The 19,899-nt window shown below is 41.8% G+C and overlaps 2 protein-coding genes across 2 annotated transcripts in view; both read left to right on the top strand.

Annotated features, from left to right (window-relative positions):
* The window catches only part of SMIM20 (small integral membrane protein 20), a 30,660-nt gene extending 27,792 nt beyond the window's left edge, over positions 1 to 2,868 (top strand). Inside the window, exon 3 of the mRNA XM_087736465.1 lies at positions 750 to 2,868. Within this exon, the coding sequence (XP_087592591.1) occupies positions 750 to 790 (41 nt within the window). The 3' untranslated portion in view covers positions 791 to 2,868. The remainder of the gene's footprint in view (positions 1 to 749) is intronic.
* RBPJ (recombination signal binding protein for immunoglobulin kappa J region) overlaps positions 1 to 19,899 on the top strand; it is a 156,971-nt gene that overhangs the window by 16,053 nt on the left and 121,019 nt on the right. The window lies entirely within an intron of this gene.

The raw sequence follows: 19,899 nt of genomic DNA on the forward strand, positions 1-19,899 counted from the left end.
ATATATGTAATGCTATAATAACTAAAGACTGGATGTTATAATAGTGAAAGCTAAGAGATGTACAATTAGTCAAGAACTTTTTTTTCTGGAGATGTTAAAACTAAAACTTAACTCTTCCTGGAAATTCAGTACTTGTGATGAAACTCTTAGGGGAGTTTCTTATGTGTAGCATGCCATTTCTGACAAAAAAGAGAGAGAGAAGCTCATTGCAGAGTGTTCAATAACCTGGTAGCTGGGTGATCTTTGAGATGTACAAGACCAAGGTCTAAGTTCTAAGGATGAATTAGGAAAAAAAAAAAAAAAAGGAATATGGATTTACCTCTCCAGTGTTGTAGATAAGTGTCTTAACCGTTGGGCTTTTGAGGAGGGTGCATGAGTCTGATTTCTGTGGTTTCTTTCTGTGAAAGCTCTCAGGGTCTAAAATTCTTCCTCCTTTTTATTTTTTTTTTTTTTTTTTTTAACCTGGGATGAAAAGTTTATGTTTTTGCAAAATGGAAACCTTGTTATCCAGCCAGCTAGAATAATAAAAGTTGTAGGTGTCTTGTGAACGTGAGGCAAAGAAGAAGAAGAAAATGTGTTGTTTCATTGGCTCTGTGTGAGAGGAAAGTCTGGGCTTCATTTAAAAGTCAAATGTAAATATTTTTTTTTCTAACTTTGGCTTGCGACACATCAAGATTTGACATGTTCTTATTTCTCCTTGTGAGCTGCTAAGGCTTCAGACCAACTTGATCAAAATCTACCTTTGACAGATGACAGCAGGATTTCCCGAGTGATTTCTATCTCAAGATGACTGCCCCTTCTCCACAACCAGCAAGTGGCAATAGCATTTTAAAGGAAGGAGATATCAGAGAGCAGCTTGGTTTTCTCACTTGTCATCGTTATTTGTTTCTCTCCTGGCCGAACCACCAGAAGCAGGTTAAGGATGACACAAACTAGCAACAAATCACGGGGTGGAGGACAGAGCATGTGACAATGCCCTGGCTATGGTGCAAACATTTGAGCTACGTTTCGAAAGCCTGGGTTTGTGTTCAGCAGAGTTCATGAGTGAAAAATAAAAGTCTTTGACGATAACAATCAACAAGCTCAATCTCATTAGTGTCTACCCTTCAGAGAAGAGGCTGGAGCGGATCCCATCAAGCTGTGATTTGGTTCAGTGCACTAGGGAAGGTTCCTAGAAGCATTCCCCCACCTTCTTCACACTGTGCGCTGAGGGGAAAAAAACAACATTTGGCAATTTGTTGTCAATATTTGTATAACTCCTGATGCCACTAAAACTGCATATGCAGGCTTTAAACTAACAAAAACAAAGCCATGGCCAAGCTGGAGAGCTGGATTTGTTTCCATGCACAATTAGGTTTATTTGTTTAGGTCTCATTTTATTTGCTTTCAGATGACTCAGATAGGAGTATTGCAATCCTTTCAAAGTGAAGTAGTGTTCTGTGTATTTTGGGCATTGGGCTTAGCCAAATGTGGAAAGAATTGGCTGCTCAATACTATTTTCCTATCCAGAGGTTTTTCAAACTTTTGAGAGGAACTGAAGGAATGTCCCTTCCATGCCAGGCTTCCCCCCCCCACCTTCACAGCATCTCTCCACGTTACTGTTAAAGAGTACAGGAATTTTAAAACACTCCTCTGTTGTGCAACTGCTAGCAACTGCTCTTATTAATTGCTTTACCATTATGCTGCATGCTTAAATTCTCGCTGGTGTCATCCATAACTTGCCGCTGTGAGCGTCTTTTAACCCATTCCAATAAGAATATATGGAGGGTGCGCTGCTCAGAATCTCCCATCCTGCTAGACCAGCTCTGGGTTTGCTGAAAATTATTTCCTGCATACATGAAGGGATATTTACATTTTGGCAAGCAGCCAAGTTTTCTGCTGGGAGTTAGTCACTAAGGGCAGATTATTTTCCAATGGACATGCTTGCACGCTATCGGTGTTAAGAGACTTGTCTCAAGTCTCAGTACCGTGGTGTGGCTTTTTTGTTGCTTTTTTTCTTTATCCTCCATGCCCAACCCAAAAAAACCCAAAAGAAAATAAAAATGCAGGGGTTTTTTGGTCTCGTCTTCTGTCTTATATGAGTAGGAGGCAATGGCTTTTAATTGGTGCTTTAGGCACCAGTGTGTTTTCAGGGGATTTTTTTTGTTGTTGTCTTTGTTTTCTTCTTCTGATCATTTTGCTTCTGGAAATGCCTCCTTGGGTGATGTTTTGGAAAATGTAGACAATATGAATAAATCCGCATTTATTCCTATTTCTATGAAACATAAAGGTTAAAGGATTTCCTGCACTCACCAGAAGTATGCATCTGATTTATAGCCTGCCTTAATGCTCCTCCCACTCACACTCATAAAAGAAATATAGGAACAAAGGCTAATAGACAATCTATTTTAACGTTTGCCCTGATAAAACCAAACTGGAACTTTATTCAGTCTTAAATGTCAATTCTAAAATTTGGAATGTTTTTCTAATCAAGAACAATAAATGTGGAAAGTGTCTCCATGGAACGGAGCCGTGGCTCAGCACGCTGCTGGCCCGGTGCTGCACGCACACTTCGGGGGCAGATGGAGCCTGCACATCACGTAGTCCCCCCTGTGCAATAGCTGGCTCTGCGAGACTGCTTGACCCCAGCAGGGACTGAACATACTTAGGATATGTGACTTGTTTTATTTTGCTTTTAAGAGGATAGGAACCGAAAACATACCTATGGCAAATAACCAAATTGAGGAGGGATTTAAATCTTCAAATACAGTAGAGAGGAATAATATAAATTTCCAAGCCTGTGTTAAAATCTAGAAGAAGTAACAAGGCGGGCAAATAGATTGGATGGTGCCTAGAGATCTGTTCCATGCCTACGATGCTTTGTTTCCCTCCCTCTAGCTGTGGAGAACTAAGACTGTCAAAATGGATGAAAGTGGCCTTACTTAACAGGTATCGCTTCGTAACGTCTTCGGGACATTTGGATACTGTGCTTGCAAAGTTCTCAGCTTCTCACAGCACAGTCCAGTGCGCAGGCTGCAGCTCTCCTGCCCTCTCTCTGCAGGCACCATTTTACTATGTGCAGTTCTTCAAGCGTAATCCAAGACTGAATGAGACTGTGGACTTCACTGGGCATTGAGAGGAGACTGGACCTGTCAGAGTTCATGTTCTGTGGGCTAGTATTAAATACATAATTTGATTATCAAAGTAAGTTGTTGATGCAGGATACTGAACTAATTTGCCTTCTCTTGAATAGTAAACATAAAATTAGATTTTATACACTGAAAATGTGGAACCATTCCAGATGCGTATCCTTCAAGCACACAGAAAAGTGTAAAGACAGTACACTATGTTATACCTCCCTCGTCACATAAGAGACTTCCTACATTAAACTGATTTTTACCATGTATGGGCTCACTTAGTTGCCATGTACAACTAAGCGGTAAGACAGAGACGTTTTTTGGCACGTTATATATACCTTTTGCCTTTTTACTTATACCACACAGCTACAGCTGGGCAGGTGGTGATTTCAGTCTAAGATGGTTTTACCCCATCCTTCCTGCAAATGTGTAGTTGTGTGTAGGCAGATACTTGCTGATGCCTGGCTAGCAATTCAAGTATTGAGACTTGTGGGTTTACCACCACTTCCTGATGTGCATTACAGGTGAGCCTGCAAGGGGAAGGAGACCCTGGGGAAGAAAATAAGGAGAAAAGGACTTTGAGATTTAAAAGCATCAGCCTTGAAGCTACAAGGTAGTCAGGACATGGAAGGAAGGCAGACTGCACTTCCTCTTCCAGGCGATGAGGGACCTGAAAAGTTTGGGACTAGTTAAATCTTACAGTAGTGCCAAGCACAGTTAAGACGGTACACACATTAGTCTTCTGTTATCCTATCCCTCTGTTCTTTTTTTCCTTAAGATGGAATGAGATGACTCTGTATCTAAATGCATGCTTCTGTTCAAGTTTAGGGTAAAGTAAAATAGGTCTCCTTGAAACATCTCTGGAGGGGTATAAGTAAATCTCCAGATGATACATGCACATTTTCCATCCATTGTAAAGTATTCCATCTTAGCTAAGGGTGGGGAGGAGGTGGCTACCAGCCATGAGAAGCAACTTAGGTCACCTGAACATTAAAGATACCCTAATCAGTAATGACAGCACCAAATGCCTGGAAGCATGAGGGGGAAGACGGGTCGAGGAAGATGAACCACCAGTGATGGTCTGAGGACTGAGCATGGCAGTTACCGGGAAGGCTCGGGGCTCGAAGGATACCTTGGCCTGGTATCCTCTGACACTGGATTTTTCTCCACATCTGAGGCTTGTTGCACATAATTTGACTTGGTCTCATAGAACAGAGGATAAGCTTCGGACTGTTTCAACCTACAGGTGCTACTGTCAAAAACTACTCTTTTTTTCCCCCGCTAATGCAGATCAAGCTGCCATCCAAAAATCAATTATTTTGATAACCCGTTTGATTGCTTTTTTGTGACGTCTCACTTTTCACAGATAGTCTTTATTACCTTATCCTGTTCATTTTAAACAGGACCTTTGATCTGGCTATGATTAATAACCTTGTGGTGATACATGTTTACTTCCTCATTGCTGGATTTCATAAAGTTAAAGTTGCTGTCTTTGAACTTTATACTCTTCAACAAAGTAAAACATAGCAGACGACTTCATTCCAGCAAATTTTTGTATGTGGCTTTTCTTATTATTATTCACTTCCTTAAACCTTTACCTATAGCTACGTGGTCACTCACCAGCACATATGAGCTCCCTCTGCCCATGCTCCGAGCTGTGACTGTAGTTAGCAGGGTGCAGCGCCCAACCCATAAACCTGCAGCTGTGGCTTAACACTTCTCTAACATGGCTACACAGCTTCCAGTCGGCTCAGGGTGCTGAAACATCTGCCTGCGATGTACCTTGTAAATAAACCCTGTATGCGTCAGTGCAGTGGCTTCCTAGACAGAGGACTATTAGTGTGCAATTAAGTAGCACATGGAAGTAGCCTTTTGATGGCACAGGCTTGAGTCCAGTAGAGCTAAATGAAGTAATGTATGCAAGTCAAGTGAACAAAATTGCGTTTACAGCATTGAACAATAAGGCACAAAGGAAGGTAAAACTGCAGGTTGCGAGATGATAGGATTGCAACTTGAGACAAACCTTCAGATACGGATGAGGAGAAAATGGCACCGTGCAGGAGAGGAAATCCTCTCCCGACCCTTCCGAGCTGACGTGCAGAGCAGAATTGCTGGAGAAGGCTTTGATTCATCGTATTTGCCCTTTCTTCTATCCATGATTCTACCATCACTCTGAAAGGTGGGGGTGGGGGACTAAAGCAGTGTGAAAGTAAGTGGCACCCATGGTGTTATATTATCTGCCAGCCATGTGGAGAAAAGCCAATGTGCCGGAGAGCAACACAGGTTTGTGGTACAAACCATGCTTGTATGAGGGGGTGAATCTGGGGGATATGAAACTATGCCAATATCTGGCCACACATGGCCAAGCTCTCACTTCCACGTGAACGGGGGAAATCCCTGTGTTTGTATGTCAAGACAAAAATCTGTCATTTCCACCCTGCTTTCATTCACCCCTTGCTAGCTTTATGACTAAGACTCTCTCTCTCTGTTGTGTCTCCTGCTTGCTCTGTCTCACACTTCGTTTCTTCTTCCCAAGCATCCCACTGAGGAACTGTGCGGAGGCCGCACACATCTGTCCGAAGCTGTAGTGCTCCTTGGGAGTGGGTGCTGTGTCTCTCTTGCCTGCCTGCTCTACACACAGCCATCAGTAAATACCATCTAACCCGCTCTTGCACCTGCTTTAAACGCCTGTGCGCTTGCTGAGGGGCCGGCTTTCCAGAGGAGCGTGTGTGACAGCTTTGCGTTGCTCTTGGGACTCGGACGTTCTCTCACAGTCTTGCTATGTACAGGAGGGGCAGTCATCCCGAGAGGCTTTATTCCCAAACTGACCCTTTACTGCAGGGTCTCCACTGGGATGACACCTACAGATCTTGTGCAGGGGTGCTGGCCCAGGTGTAGCGGGCCATGACCGATGAAACGGCCCTTTCCAGCAAACTGTAGTTCACCAGCCACTCTGAAATCACCCTTACCATCCAACAAATTTGCAGCTAAAAGCAAAAACTGAGCTGACTGCAATGAAACGTACCACTTGCATAGCAATTGCTGCGTGTAAGGACATTCACAGAAATAAATGAAAGCCATGCTGGTAGCTGTTGCCGCTTTACAGCGGCTCTAAGAGCTCTTTCTCTTTTCCTCAGCTAAAATGGTGCCAGGGTGCTTTTGTTGCCTGACAGGCTGCTGGCAAGAGCCTCCCTTTTGGACGCTGCTGATTGTGGTACTGCTTACTGCTGCCGGGCCTGGCAGCCGGGGTCCGTCCCACCGCCCCAGCCAGGAGCAGGCACCATCCTAGGGACAGGTGGAGGCCAAGCCAGGACATGGGGCCCACGGCCAGGCAGGGCAGGGCTGTGGGGAGCTGGAGGCTGGCCCTGCTGCGGCGCCGCTGGGACAGGGACTGATGGCCCCAGGGGATAACGAAAGGGGTTCCTGGGCCCTGGGCAGGGTGGGGGAGCCCCGGGGGGCTGACAGGGCCCTGGGGGCCGCTTTGGCTTCCTGGCACCAGCACCGCCCTGCGCGGGAGCCCTGCCGGCAGCAGCACGTGCAGGCCGTGGGCCTGGGGATGAACACACCTGCCTGCTCCATGCTGAAACTGCCCCCGAGTGCCTTCTCCAAGTCATAAACCTGAAACTTAATCAAATACCAGATTTTAATGCTTTTGCCAGAAGAGGGTGACTGCTAGAATCTGTTTTTTTTCCTGGATAGCTAGAGATGCTTTAGAAATGCTGATGTCTCTTGGGTGTAGCCAGACAAAATTATCATCTGGCCAGGCGGTAAACAAAACCATTTGTTGAAGGTGAGTCCGAAACCTCAGCACCAGCCTGGCCTTCTGACTATAATCAAAATGTTTATGCCCATTTGAATTAAAGTCTCCCTGCAAACTGGAGTAAGTTTACGCCTCAGCAGAGTGCTTCTGCGTGGAAACCCAAGGAGAACGTCAAGCACTTGGCATCTGAAAAGTCACCTCACAGAGAGGTAAACATCTGTAAGTGGGTAAAAGGATCCCAATGCCAAGGTTAGTTTCGAACAGGTAAGTAAGAACTGAGAATAACTTGCTGCTTAACAACCGCTAAGGAAAAGATGGCACGATGGGAGAGGCTTTATTCTGTTTCAGAGACCTGACTTTTGCCTCCGTGCTCATAGCAATATTCTTCATTTGTGCAATGTTTTCTACCCAAGCAACAATGCTATTAAAGAAAAAAATGATACTGTTGATGAATTATTTGGTGTTAGTGTTCCAGTCAGAAAAGTGAAAGGAGATGCATTTGTCATACTGAAATGATGTCACTTTGGGAAGGGAATAATGTTTTTGGACTACAAGATAATTAATGTCTGCTACCCCTGAGGGTTTGATTAAACTATCAAGTACCAAGTGACATCTTTGCCACACGACAAATGTTTGGAAACCATAAGCACCAGAACAGCATTTCAGTGTATACTTTGGCTAACGTGGAGCCACCGCTCCTCCCCAGGGCTGAATTTGTCATGACTCCTGGGCGGTGAGGAATCTTTGGTCTCTTGAAATAGGTTGTTTCCTTTTTTGGAGAGAAATAAGAAGACACAAGCAAGGGATTAATAAATTTTTAGGTAGAATTCCTGCAGCAAGGAATTGTGATGGACATGAAAAAGTGGTAGTACTGAGACCTTGGGCTGTGTTGGTCAGGAGGAATATTTTGCATTTCACAATCAGCACAAAGGGATAAACTATTAAATATTTTTTTTTCTGTAGGTGTTTTAGACACAGATAACTAATGCTGGCACCAGTAAAGTTCCTTGTGTTGAAGAAAGTGCACTGATAAAGAGTGAGGAATACCCATCTGAGACCAAAGAGATGGTGAAGAAAGACAAGGAAAAGGCAGCAAAAAGGGGAAGGACATACAGGTGACAGAAGAAAGAAGTGACAGAAACATGGGAGAAAAGCAGACAAAGCAATTGTTAGGAAATTAATCAGGAAATTACCCCAACACACTGGAAATCTGTCAGTTGCACAGGTGAATGGGCCTTGCTCTGGTAGATAACACTGTCCTAGCTTCCACCACTTCACTTTTAAAAGGTAAAATCTGTCCCCATCCTCAAATGTCTTCAGCCACTGTGTCCAAGTTCTTGCAAGCGCTGTGCAAGAAAAACTCATGCACACCAGCTCTGATAGAGCAGTGACTACAGCAGGTGAAAAAATAGAAAGCTAATTAAAATTAAATATTGGAATGCTATTGCAATTCCATCATAGGGCTTGACGTGAAATGAATTTTCTTTTAAAAATAAGGGGCAAACAGTTGTTTGTATATTCTTAATTTTTTCCTCCCTTTAAGAAAGTGCACCACAAAATTTTATAATGTCCAGCTATCTTCACATAGAAAGAGCTTGTTTCCTGCTCTGTAACTTCATGACTCTTAAGGGCACCACAGTCATGATACTTTGTTGCTCCCCAAGTTTCCCAGTTGGAAGGAAGTTTGTTGAGTAAGTGAAACAATAGACATGAAAATAGTAAAGGAAGGAGCATCCCCATAGCCCATAGCTCTGCTAAACTTGTTACATTCCATAGCAGGGTGAAGTGAGCAAAAAACCAAACAAAATTCAATTTGAAATCTTTTGTTGGATTTTCTTTTAAAAATTTCTGTGAAAATATTAAATAGATTTTTTTTTTCAATCCCCAAACTTGTTTTGGATAAAGCTCAGTTTTTAGAATCCAGTCCTTCTACTGGCTGTAACATTTGGTTGGTGTTAGAAAACTTCAGGCTTGGATTTCTCAGACTGTTTCATTCACCTATGTCACCCAAAATGCAAGAGAAACAATTTGGGCATGCAGGGCCCAAACAGGAATTGTTTAAAGTGTTGCCTCATCATTCAGAAACTGAAGATCAGGATTTATTTCCTTCTTTTTCACATGCTGCAGCAGAAATTGTCTCCAATTTCAGTGATCTTGAATAAAAATCATTTTGCTGGCACGATGTGTAAAACAGAGAAAATATGAAATAAAAGGTGTTGAGAGTCAAAAGCTATAGTTAACTGACCAAGGTATTATGGAATTATCTCTAATACTCTCAACTTTTATTTAAGTGTTTTATTAAATAATTATGTAACTCAATGCCTCTTGTTTTATTTGTTCTAAGGATTTATGTGTTTCTTAGCTTCCTCGGCTAGGGCATGGGATTGGAAAATGCCATGAAATCTCTCATGGCTTCAAGGAAGGAAGTAATTTTTTTCTGGAGTAAAGTTCTATGCTTGATAGAAAATATTTATATATTCTCCCCCTAAGTGAACTTATTTGTATTGAAAAAAGAAACCTGTTAACTGTTGTGGCTTTGGCTAGAATGGTATGAACTCATACTATTAGTACAAGGAACAACAGTGAACAACAGCCATCTTTATTCAGCTGTCCCTGTACTTTATGTCCCTGCGCCAGTCACTTTGCCACTGTATTGCATTATTCTCTAGAAACCTGGCACTCAGTTCTTGGAACAGCTCCCTGAAGCAGCAATTTATGGTAGGTCCTGGAAGATTTCAGGAAATATAATAAAGTTCAAAGTCCCATCATTTTCTGGAGGTAGACAGAGTGTAATAATATTTCCAGAGGTTTTTTCACTAAACAAAGGCTAAACCCCAAGTTCAGTGCTGACAGAAGAAGTTCCTGCTGACGTTCTTGCAAGATAGCTGTGACTGAAGGCAGTTTTTATGCAGAACTTGTGGAGACTCAGCAGCAGTAGGAGGAAGTGATGGCGCCACTTTGGTGGCAATGGTGTCCTACGTCGTTCAAAGAACAAGACGACCCTTGTGGCACCGCGAGAGGACAAATTAAAGCTTACCTGAGGAAGCAGAGCTTTTCACTTTCTCTTATCACTGCTATCAGATAGGGCTGAATTGTTTGGGGGATTTGAAAGAGTAACTTGGATGAGAGACATCAAAAAGAATGGAGAGGTGTTTATGTACTTGCATGGCGAACTAATCCTGTTATTGCTGTGAGTGAGTTATCATGGCTTTTCATAAGGAAAAGAGAGTGATAATTTGTTTTTTGGAGACCGATCTCTGTTCACTGTTAAGGAGCTAAGGGATGGCAATTTCCACCTCTGGGTATCTTGTCACCAGGAGGAAGAATGCGACAATATGCAAAGCTTTAGGAGTCTCTGTGACCATCTCTAGGCAGCCTGTTAGAGATCAATGAATCATTTTGCATTATTAGAATTCTTGAAGTATGAAGGAATTATTTCAAGCAGTGAGATTTCACTTTTGTACTTTCCCTATAAAATGTATGCTTGCCTTAGTAAAGCAGAAACAAAATGCATGGTGCCAGAATTTTTAAGAGCTCTGAACTTTGCAGAATCAACCAGGTATTTGTTCTACACATATGGTAGACCTGAGGTTTGTCTGTGTGTCTGCTTTTGCACTATTGAAAACATTCCCAGACTTCACAAACAGAGACAATCACCTGGTCAATAATATTCTCAGCAGAGGGCAGACGGTGGGATCTGATGCTGCACAGTCTAGTTGCTATGAACTGTTACTGCTGGCAACTGTGTATGTGGGATTTATAGGTGAGTGTCCTACCCACAGCTTTGGGAATTCATTTTTCTCATGCTTTATTAATAAACTGTCTTACTTTTGCTGAAAGAATTTATAGCAGTATGGATTGTTATTGTTGGTACATTGAAGAGCGTGCAGACTTTTGCAAAGGACCCTTGTCTTTTATTAAGTGATGAAGAAGAGAGTTCATGGAGAGCTGGGGTGGAAAGTAAGGCTACAAAGTATACCACATTTGGCTTTTTTTTTTTTTTTTTTTTTGGTGAGGCTTCTTGTGCCCTTTTCTGAAACATTTCCTGCTGGACACTTAAATGGAAGTATTCTGGTCTAAATGGACCTTGCGTCTGAGTGGATCTGGCAATTTCTATGTTAAATGTTAAACTGTTTCTAGAATATACAAATAAAGGAGAAGATACATTATAGAATGCTATTAAAATTATATCCATTTCTTTTTGTAGTCCTTTAAAGATGTGGAAATGAGGATACAGATATTCACAGAGTTCACAGTTTCTTTCATTCTGATTTGTTATTATATTGGAAAGACAAGTTACTGAGTCAGTGTTCTAATCATTTTTTCCTTAGCTGTTGATAATTCCTTGGTCATGTTGCTTTTGGAAGCTTTTATTCTTTACTTTGTTCTCACAATCTGGAAATCGTTGTCAATTTCCAAACTTTGGTCTCAGACCGTCCTGTTTCTGTAAAGTGGTACCTTGCTTCGACTTGTTTCTCCGTCTGATAGGTTACGTCGAAGTTCCCCTTGCGTGGCATCTCGCCAGTGCCCTGGTGTGCCTGTATTCTTGGAGCAACCACCACACAGCAATATAAGAAATGGTAGAACTATAACTGAAGCACTTTACGCGTTGCTTATTGAAATACTAAAGAATATGCTGAAGAAAGCATTTCAGCTCCTTTTTTAAAGATCTGGGATTCTAGCCAGCCGTGTCCTACTATGACTAGAATTAGGTAGGATCATAAGATAGCGTAAGACCAGATTTTTCAGTTGACTTGAAGTGGCTTATGTTGGTACTTCATTTTTAAACAGTTTGGTTTAGTCTGGTTTGCTTTATTAGTATTTTGCAACCAAGTATACTAAGTGTTCATCACAGAGGGGACAGGGGGTCAGGAAGAACAGATGTGGCTTTGTAGATGCAGGTTAGAAGTTCATTCAAGTGGGAGGGAAAATAGCTATGTGTCTCAATGGGACAGAGCAAAATAGGAAAGGGGCAGCAAGTCATACATGTCTCCAGAATGCTTTGCATCTATAGGATGCAGCGCTCTCTGAAGGGTGGCTTTTCTGCTATTCTGAATTTCCAAAAGGCACAGAAAGCATTAATCTGAAACATGAAACCAGGCCCAAGGTCCTAAGCCACACTAAAATAGCAGCGTTGTTTCATTTTCCAGCTGAGTAATTACTCCTCGGAGCCAGGGAGAAGGAGGGGCTTGGAATGTCACTTGGAAATGACTTCCCCCACACACACCTCCACATTTTTTAAAGACTTTCCATGCAATGAAGTCAGTGCTTAATTCTGAGGAGCACACAAATGGTGATTAGTATACAGTATGCAAGAGGAGTACCTCTTCAGAACTGCTGGGGGACTGTTTAAAAGAAAATAGAAGGAAAAGGGGAGAAGCCAGTTTAGATTCCAAGTTGTCAAATCATGGAGACACATTCAAGGTCCATTCCAGTTGTTCTGCATCACCAGAATGGCACAAAAATGTCCCATTCACTCTGGCCCAGATACACAGGCTGTTACTCTTGTATTTTTATTCTTTGCATGGTCCATGTTAGAAGCCATAGGGTACTATCTAAAACTAGGAAACGTTGAATTTAATGATATCCACGACAAAACTGAGCAGTATTTAGGGTACTCAGCTGAGAAACCCATCTTCATAAGCTTGTGCTTCTGCCTTTCTGTTCTTGACCTTCTTTCCACAGGAGTAAAAAAAGCCTTCCTTTTCCTTCGACTTCTCCCTTGTTTATCTTCCTATTCTAGTTACCATCACTCTTTGATCTGACTGCCTATGTTCCTGTTTTTATTCCTCCTCAATATTGAACTTACCTATTTACGGGATCGGTATCACTGCCTATCACCACGATGTGCAAATGCTCTCTCTACAAATTAGCTAGATGCCTAGTAGATTTTATGTTGTTTCTGGTACACTGCCCATGTTCATTTTAAAAAAAAAGTGCTTAGGGTAGAGTTCTTTGCACGGCAGGGAAGTTGTTTGGGTTTTATTTGAGACAAGGGCCATGATGTGGTGGAAGGCTTTGCTGCATTGTGATTGTGTTGTCCCAGAGGATAAAGCAGCTGCAGAGGCTTGTTGATCAGAATTCATTTTAGTTTCTGGGGTTTAGCCCATTGACTGCTTTAGAAATTAGGAGCAAGTTTTCAAACCGGCTTCCAAAACTTCTGGAAGGGCATCTTGACACAGCGGTCTGAGTCCATGAGAAACAGGACAGAGGAAGTCTGTCAATGCTTACAAGTTGTTTAGCTACAGCAAATGAAGGTGCCTAAATTTGGATCTGACCAAGGCATGGGTCCTTCACTAAGGAGTAAGGAACAAGTTTTCCAGCAGAGCAAAGGAGGGAAGAGGTGCTCTCTGGCCACCCACACGTAGCAGGGGTCAATGCCCTGGTTCACTGCATGACTGTGATAGCTCAACTCTGAAGGTTTTGGGAGTATTTTCAGGCAGCTCAAAGCATTTCCCCCAGTATGTCCAACACTGATTCAGTCTTGCCCAAGTTCAGCTTGAGCCAGCCAGCCATGCTTTATCAAAGAGCTGAATTCCTGTATGTGTTCTGTCTTTTCAATAATACTAATGGCTGTAGCTGTTGAGAGTAAGTGTCCTTGCAGTGTTATCAGCTATGCCTCTGCCACCTTGGAGTATCCACCAGCGATCTTGTGTACCCATTAAAGAAAATGGATAACATGTGTGACCCTGCAGGTGAAGGCCTGGACAGAAGATACAATCACATGTCATTCTGAGCTCTGCTTCAAACAAGACATTGCAGGTACCACAGTGCATGGTCACCTCTTTCTGTATCCAGCATTCCGTGGCTTATTGCACCCCTGCATATGGCTCTATATGGGAGTATCAGGCTTTTCTCTGTTAGTGGTAGCCTGAGTGGCAATAAAGACAGTCTCTATTCTGTGTCCTGATGTGAACCCTGACTGCGAGGCCTCCAGAAAGCTGGCGGTTGTATGCTGTTGGCACTTTCTGGTTACTGCATTTTTAATAGTTTTGCCCAGAAATGAGATGGCAATTGCAGAGATCTTCAGGGGATAGTGTTTCCTTCCTGAGGAGTGGAAAAACTACTTATTTTTCAAGGAGCTTGATAGGTGAATCTCTCTGACTGAGGCACTGGCTATTTCCATTTTTGGCAGGCAAACTTCTGCACTGTGACCAACACAGAAAACCACAGAACTGTTTCATAGTTTATGGCTCTAATTTTTTACCCTATTCTTGAGCTTTGCCGTATGTATATGGGATGGGATCATCCAGAAGTGATGAAACAGGTAATGGTTATCTGTTGAAAGATGGAGCTATTTTTCCTGTGTGGGTTTACTTGATCTTACCAGTCCTGTATATTGATGATTCTTCACAGATTCCAGGGCTCCAGTCTAACATCTTAATTAAACTGCCTGGCTTGATGAGCTGTTTTACATAGCGAACTATTTTGGTTGTAATTGTGCTACACTTTTTAAAGAGTGATTTCTGTCTGTCTGATTCATTGGCCTTGAGCCATCTCTGAACCATGATGAACTTCCTATCAGTGTGGGCAGTTTGGAATTTACACATTGATGACAATTAACATCAGGTAGTTGGGCTGCTGGTTAAGGCATTAATGAATGAGTATTCCTGTTCTCCTAAGGTGAGTGAGCTTTCCAGAGGGGAGGTTCTTTTTAGAGGCAGACTTGTTTGGTGAGAAAGCTGCAAAGCACTGAGAGAGCAGTGGTGAAAGGAGGAACTTGGGCTTGATAATGTCCTGATCAAACCAGAAAAGTGGTATGTTGGTTTCACTCCATCAGCCACTCCTAAGTGCTCAATCCTAGGCAGAAGATCTGTAGGGCATGTACCTTGTTCAGCCGGTGTGCTTTCTCTGTTTCACCACTTTCAGTGAAAACCTTACAGGTATTACCTTCCCTATTGGTCTCCTGTCCAGTAGTAGATTCTGGTCTAAAATGGCTACGCAGCCACCCTCTATTTTCGATTTGTTCATTCTGTGAATTGTTCTCACAGACAAAGAGTTCTGTAGACTCAAGAAACACCAGAAATTGTGTCCTGGACAAGGCTGGCTAGTCCTTACCCAACATGCAACCTGCCAACATATCTAAGACAACTGTTAGTATAATAATAAAGAATTAGTTCTTATGCTTCATATACTACAAATTAGCTTTAGGGTTGGGGGAGTCAGTTGCCTTATTTGTTGGGGTTTTCTTTCTTGGTTTTTTTTTTTTTTTCTTTTTAAATGAGAGCTGTGACTGTATTTCTGGAACGTTTCAAACTCACTTCTGTTTCTCGTCATTCATAATCCATTCCAGTTCTATCAAGTATTTTATGAAATGGTAGCTGCGCATTTCCTCCTACATCAACCGTTGGGACTGAAAAATAAATACACGTAAGAGGGCCAGAACCTCAAGACACATGTGACACTTTGTTAAGCCTGTGAATATCACAATTTACAGCATCTGAAAATTCTCGGTCTTTTCACCAATTGTATTCTCAACTACTGTTGTATTCAAGTTTAGCCAAAACCATGTCTTTCCTGTTTTAGTTCCCATTAACAAAGCACATAGCTTTTCATTTTCATTCTTGGCCTCATTAATGATGATAATGTGAAGCTACAAAACAAATATAAATAGTGAAGAGCCTCTAGCTGATTGTCAAGTCCCACTGGAGGATGCATACTTTGGGAGCCCCATGTAGGCAGCTCATCTGACAATCAACTAGTTCTTTTCAAAATGCTGGAAAAGGTAGCAATGAGAAGCATTTCCCAAATGATGTGAGAAAAATAATGTTTCACCTACCAAAATCTCCAAACACTTGTTACTCAATACCCGCAAGCAGAGGAATGTGGCTGTGCATCTGCCTCTAGAATAGGTGTGCCTCAGACAGGAGTCAAATGGTATTCTGGGCCAGCAAAGACTTCTTAAGGCTCTATAGGTGCACTTTTTTGACTCTTCCAGAAGTTCAAGACACACTAGTTCTGAAGCCTTTCAGAACTAAAAAAGTTCTTCCTTTTCCTTCTTCCATCATCTTTTTGTGTACACGAACACAGAATGCCAACAGTACTGCTTCCAGAGACAGCTCTTATGTTAGTGAGTGCAAAGTAGTTTGCTTACCTCCAGTGTGGGCTTGTAGGTGTGGGAAAAAGATATGAATGGAAAATGCCATCCTGACTATTATACTTGATTTTTATTGTATTTTGGAATATTTACATATGAGCCTTTAAACATAATTTTTGGGGGCAATGGAGTTAGAAAGTTGTTCCTTCTTATGGCATAATTCTCATTGTCAATACTGTACATATTATCTTCTAAAACTGGACTTAATCTGTGGTTTGGATTTGTGGGAGCTGCTTTTTTTGGCTTTGTTATGTAACCACACTTACAACTGTGCCAGATAGCCTGCTTGTTTCAATAGGATGATAATTCGTGAGACTAGGAGGGAGGAGAGAGAGGGGCTGAAGTGCCACGTCTGCTTGGCTTTGCAAATATGGCACCTTATACCCACCAAGCATTTGCAAATGTATAGCTAGCAGTGTAGGTCGAAGTTGTGCAGCATACTTCAGAAACTATTTCTTTTCAAAGCCTCAGAAATCTTGTGGGCTCAAAATCTTCATCAGCATACTGATGTTTAATAAGTTACCATCTGTCAGCTGAGACTTGGTAAATCCAGTGCGAATGCTTTTAGCCCACGGAAAATGTAAGGCAATTTGACATAGCTTTGCCTGCAGGGAAAGATGGCTAAACTAAGCCATACTGCCCTGTGTTTGGCCAAATTAAAAGCGTACAGCCAGGTATTTCCTGGGGCTCAGCTGATTTACGATAACTCGACCCATGATTGTGAGTCCTTCTGCACCTTCATCTGCAGCCAAATGATATTCAGAAACTGAAATCAGGAGGGATGGCTAAATATAGCCATTTTTCATTTAATTCAAATGCTTTGGCACCAGAAAGCCTTTCAGAATTTGCTCTGGCCAGGATGCATGGAAAGAACGCTTCGCTAACAATGTAACACTGATTATTTTATGGATTTCTACACTTTGATGTAGCAAGCATACAGGGGGTAGCCCCCAAAAATCTTTCCGGTGATCTTGTGGAGAAAGGTTTCAGAGAATAACTCAAGAAAAAGGAGTCGTGCTTAGTTTTTGCTACCTACCACTGACTACTCTTGAAAAACTGCAGGGGGGTTTCGTGAGTGACGAGTGTACAACTCATACTACACAGTGTGTTACTAAGTACAGTACTGTCTTGCAGGATGCAAGGTTTGAATATCGCTCTCAGGCCTTGAATACATTGTAGTGTGAAATGAACAGGAATTATCATTTCATCACGTATCAGCTGACATTTTCCTTTGAAAATTCAACATCTACTAGATCGCCATATTCTTAAGGCTAGAAGGGACGTTATGATCTCCTGTGCTTTTCCTTCCACGTGACATAGCCTGCAAAAACTAATTTTACAATTCCCAGTTAACCAAGCCTAGAACCCAAGCAAGCTCAACACTGCAAGTTTGTAAAAGTCCACTTTTGAAAAGAGTCAGTTGGAAACCTCAGGCTGCAACACACTCTAACTTTAGAGGAAAGTGAATTTGATTTAGATCTGAACTTTGTGCCTTGGCCTTGACTCAATTTTTTCCAAGTAAAATTAGTATCTGGCAAAAATACCCCAACCCCCTTGCTTATTGGGTAATATAGTTCACTAGTCAGTTAAAGAAGTGTAAAAAGATATACTTGGGAGGCTGCATTCCTTTGGAGGGATGCAGAGTACCTCAAATGCACAATAGCCCCTGCTACAGTATGAAGTGCAGCAGTATTATTTTGAAAAAGCAACTGATTACAAAAAGTTCTGATCAAAACCAAGATACAAATAGTCCTCATCTATTCAGTCTTCACTGAGGCAATGACCCATTTGGAAAAAAAAAAGTTTGGATTTCACTTCTATTTTTTATTTAATGACTAAGTGTAGACACTAAAGAAGGGAATTGCCTGTTTTTACTAGCTGATTCCCTTTCCTTCCTCCTTGGCTCATGTGTCTCTCTGGTGAGTAATGGGGAGGTCGCTTCTCTGGAACACAAGGGGAAAGTTTCAGTAAATTGCAAAAGCATGTTTGTTACTTGGAAGTCTTTTGGCACATTTTTGAGCAAAGTTCATGGAAACCTTAAAACTATTCTTAAGAGAGACTTAGAGGCTACATTATCAAAAAATAAGCACCTACGCACAGGGACCTGCTTACGAAGAGTTCATTGCAAGATCAAGAATCTAAGCTGTTGTGCAGGCAAACAGGTGTGCATAAAATACTCTGCTGCATCTGCAGATGAGGCAGTTTCCCTATCATGGAAATATACAACTCTCAAATTTGCATGGATGTCTCTCTGTTTTAAAAGGGCGACTTAAGTACCCGGTTTTATCTGAGAATTAAACTCTTTCCTTACTTCTTTCCCTGACCCTTCTGTTTTCCATGTGCATAGGATACAATTTCTCCCTGCAGAGCAATCTAATGCTTCTAAAATGCTCTGCCCTGAGAGACAGCACAATGTGAAGCAAGATTAGTAATAAGCTCATATTGGAGACTGGTATGTTCTTACGGAACCTTGATCTCAATAGGACTTCTAAGTCCTCCCACCAGTAACTCGGGGTTTATTTTCTTATTTCAGAAAAACCCATCAGAACCTAGGGATTTGTAGGGAAAATAAACAGAACCGCAAGATGGCAAATGGGATTTTGAAAGGGAAGAGAGGATGGATGTCCTCTGGCAGGCTTTGAGGTCTAGAAGAATATGCTCGCACTAGTCTTTTGGCTGCCTGGATTACATCTGCAGCTGCTCATGTGCTCTCTGTTTTATATGTCTCCTTGCTGGCTTTAGTAGTCATATTCAAAAACACAATAGATTTTTCTTTCCTTAAAATGACCATTAAAAATGGATATTGCACTTGTGAAAGGTGTTAACTAGGCATGCTGAGACACCTGGGAGACATACACAGGACAGAAATATTTTTTGTGTTTCACTACCAATATCTTTCCAACTCAACCTGGAGAAAACAACTCTCATAGGAAAAGGAAGCTTCATTTTCCATAGTCCTTTAGGTCTTGGCTTCCCCAACAAGGAAGTCATATTAACATCTTCTCTGATGACGACTTATGTAATGCAAATAGGCCTTTGCTGAGAATGGAATTGAAACAACATCTCCATTTCATACAACCCATAAAAATAGGTATGGGTTATCATTGGCAAGGTTTTAATTGGAGGCCTGATAAGAAAACTAGTTCATATGCCAGAATAATTTTCCTGAGCTTCTCATAGTTCTTTGAACTTGCACATTTTTACCAGTCCTGTACCCATCTTGGAGAAGTTTGCAGCATGTCCAACAGGCATGTGTCTGCATGTTTGCAATTGACTTAAGAATACCTTGCAGGTATGGTTGTTGTCAGCAGTTTGCTCTACCTTCCTTTGTCCTTTTCTTGCATACTGACATAACCTGCAACATCCTGGGAGGTTTTCCCTTTCATTTGTGATTTCCCTAAAATTCTTTCCTTTGGTTTTTACAAGTTATGTCCATGTATCAACATGGAGTTTGTCTTCTGCAATACACTGTCTTAAAAGGCAGGGAGACACACACACACACACACAAATGTACAGCGAAGCTGTTGAAAAATCAACAGATGTGACTTAAATGTCCTGTGCTGGGAGTGTATAAGAACATAAACCACAATCCATCACCCAAAATAAATTATATTAGCAAATGAGAGCCATGGGGAGAGCTGACATAAGCAATCTGTCTAACATACGACGCGCTAATTTTCTAGAAATGCCCCATGCATGCTGACTATAACTACCTAACCCTAAAAACATTCATACACATGATTTTAAACAACGATTCATAAGAGTAACAACTCTGACACTGGGTGTTGCCTGAGAATTAATGACTGTCCACGATTAATGGCCCTCAACTGCATTTGAGCCATCAGCTCCTCCCAGCTAGTCATTAATCCCTACAAACAGTTCTCAAACTCCTGTTGTCCATTTGGTATTGGACAAGATGAAAATAC

This window comes from Nipponia nippon, unplaced genomic scaffold, assembly GCF_047370975.1.
Source record: "Nipponia nippon isolate SJK-2023a ecotype South Korea unplaced genomic scaffold, ASM4737097v1 scaffold_6, whole genome shotgun sequence".
NCBI lineage: Eukaryota > Metazoa > Chordata > Aves > Pelecaniformes > Threskiornithidae > Nipponia > Nipponia nippon.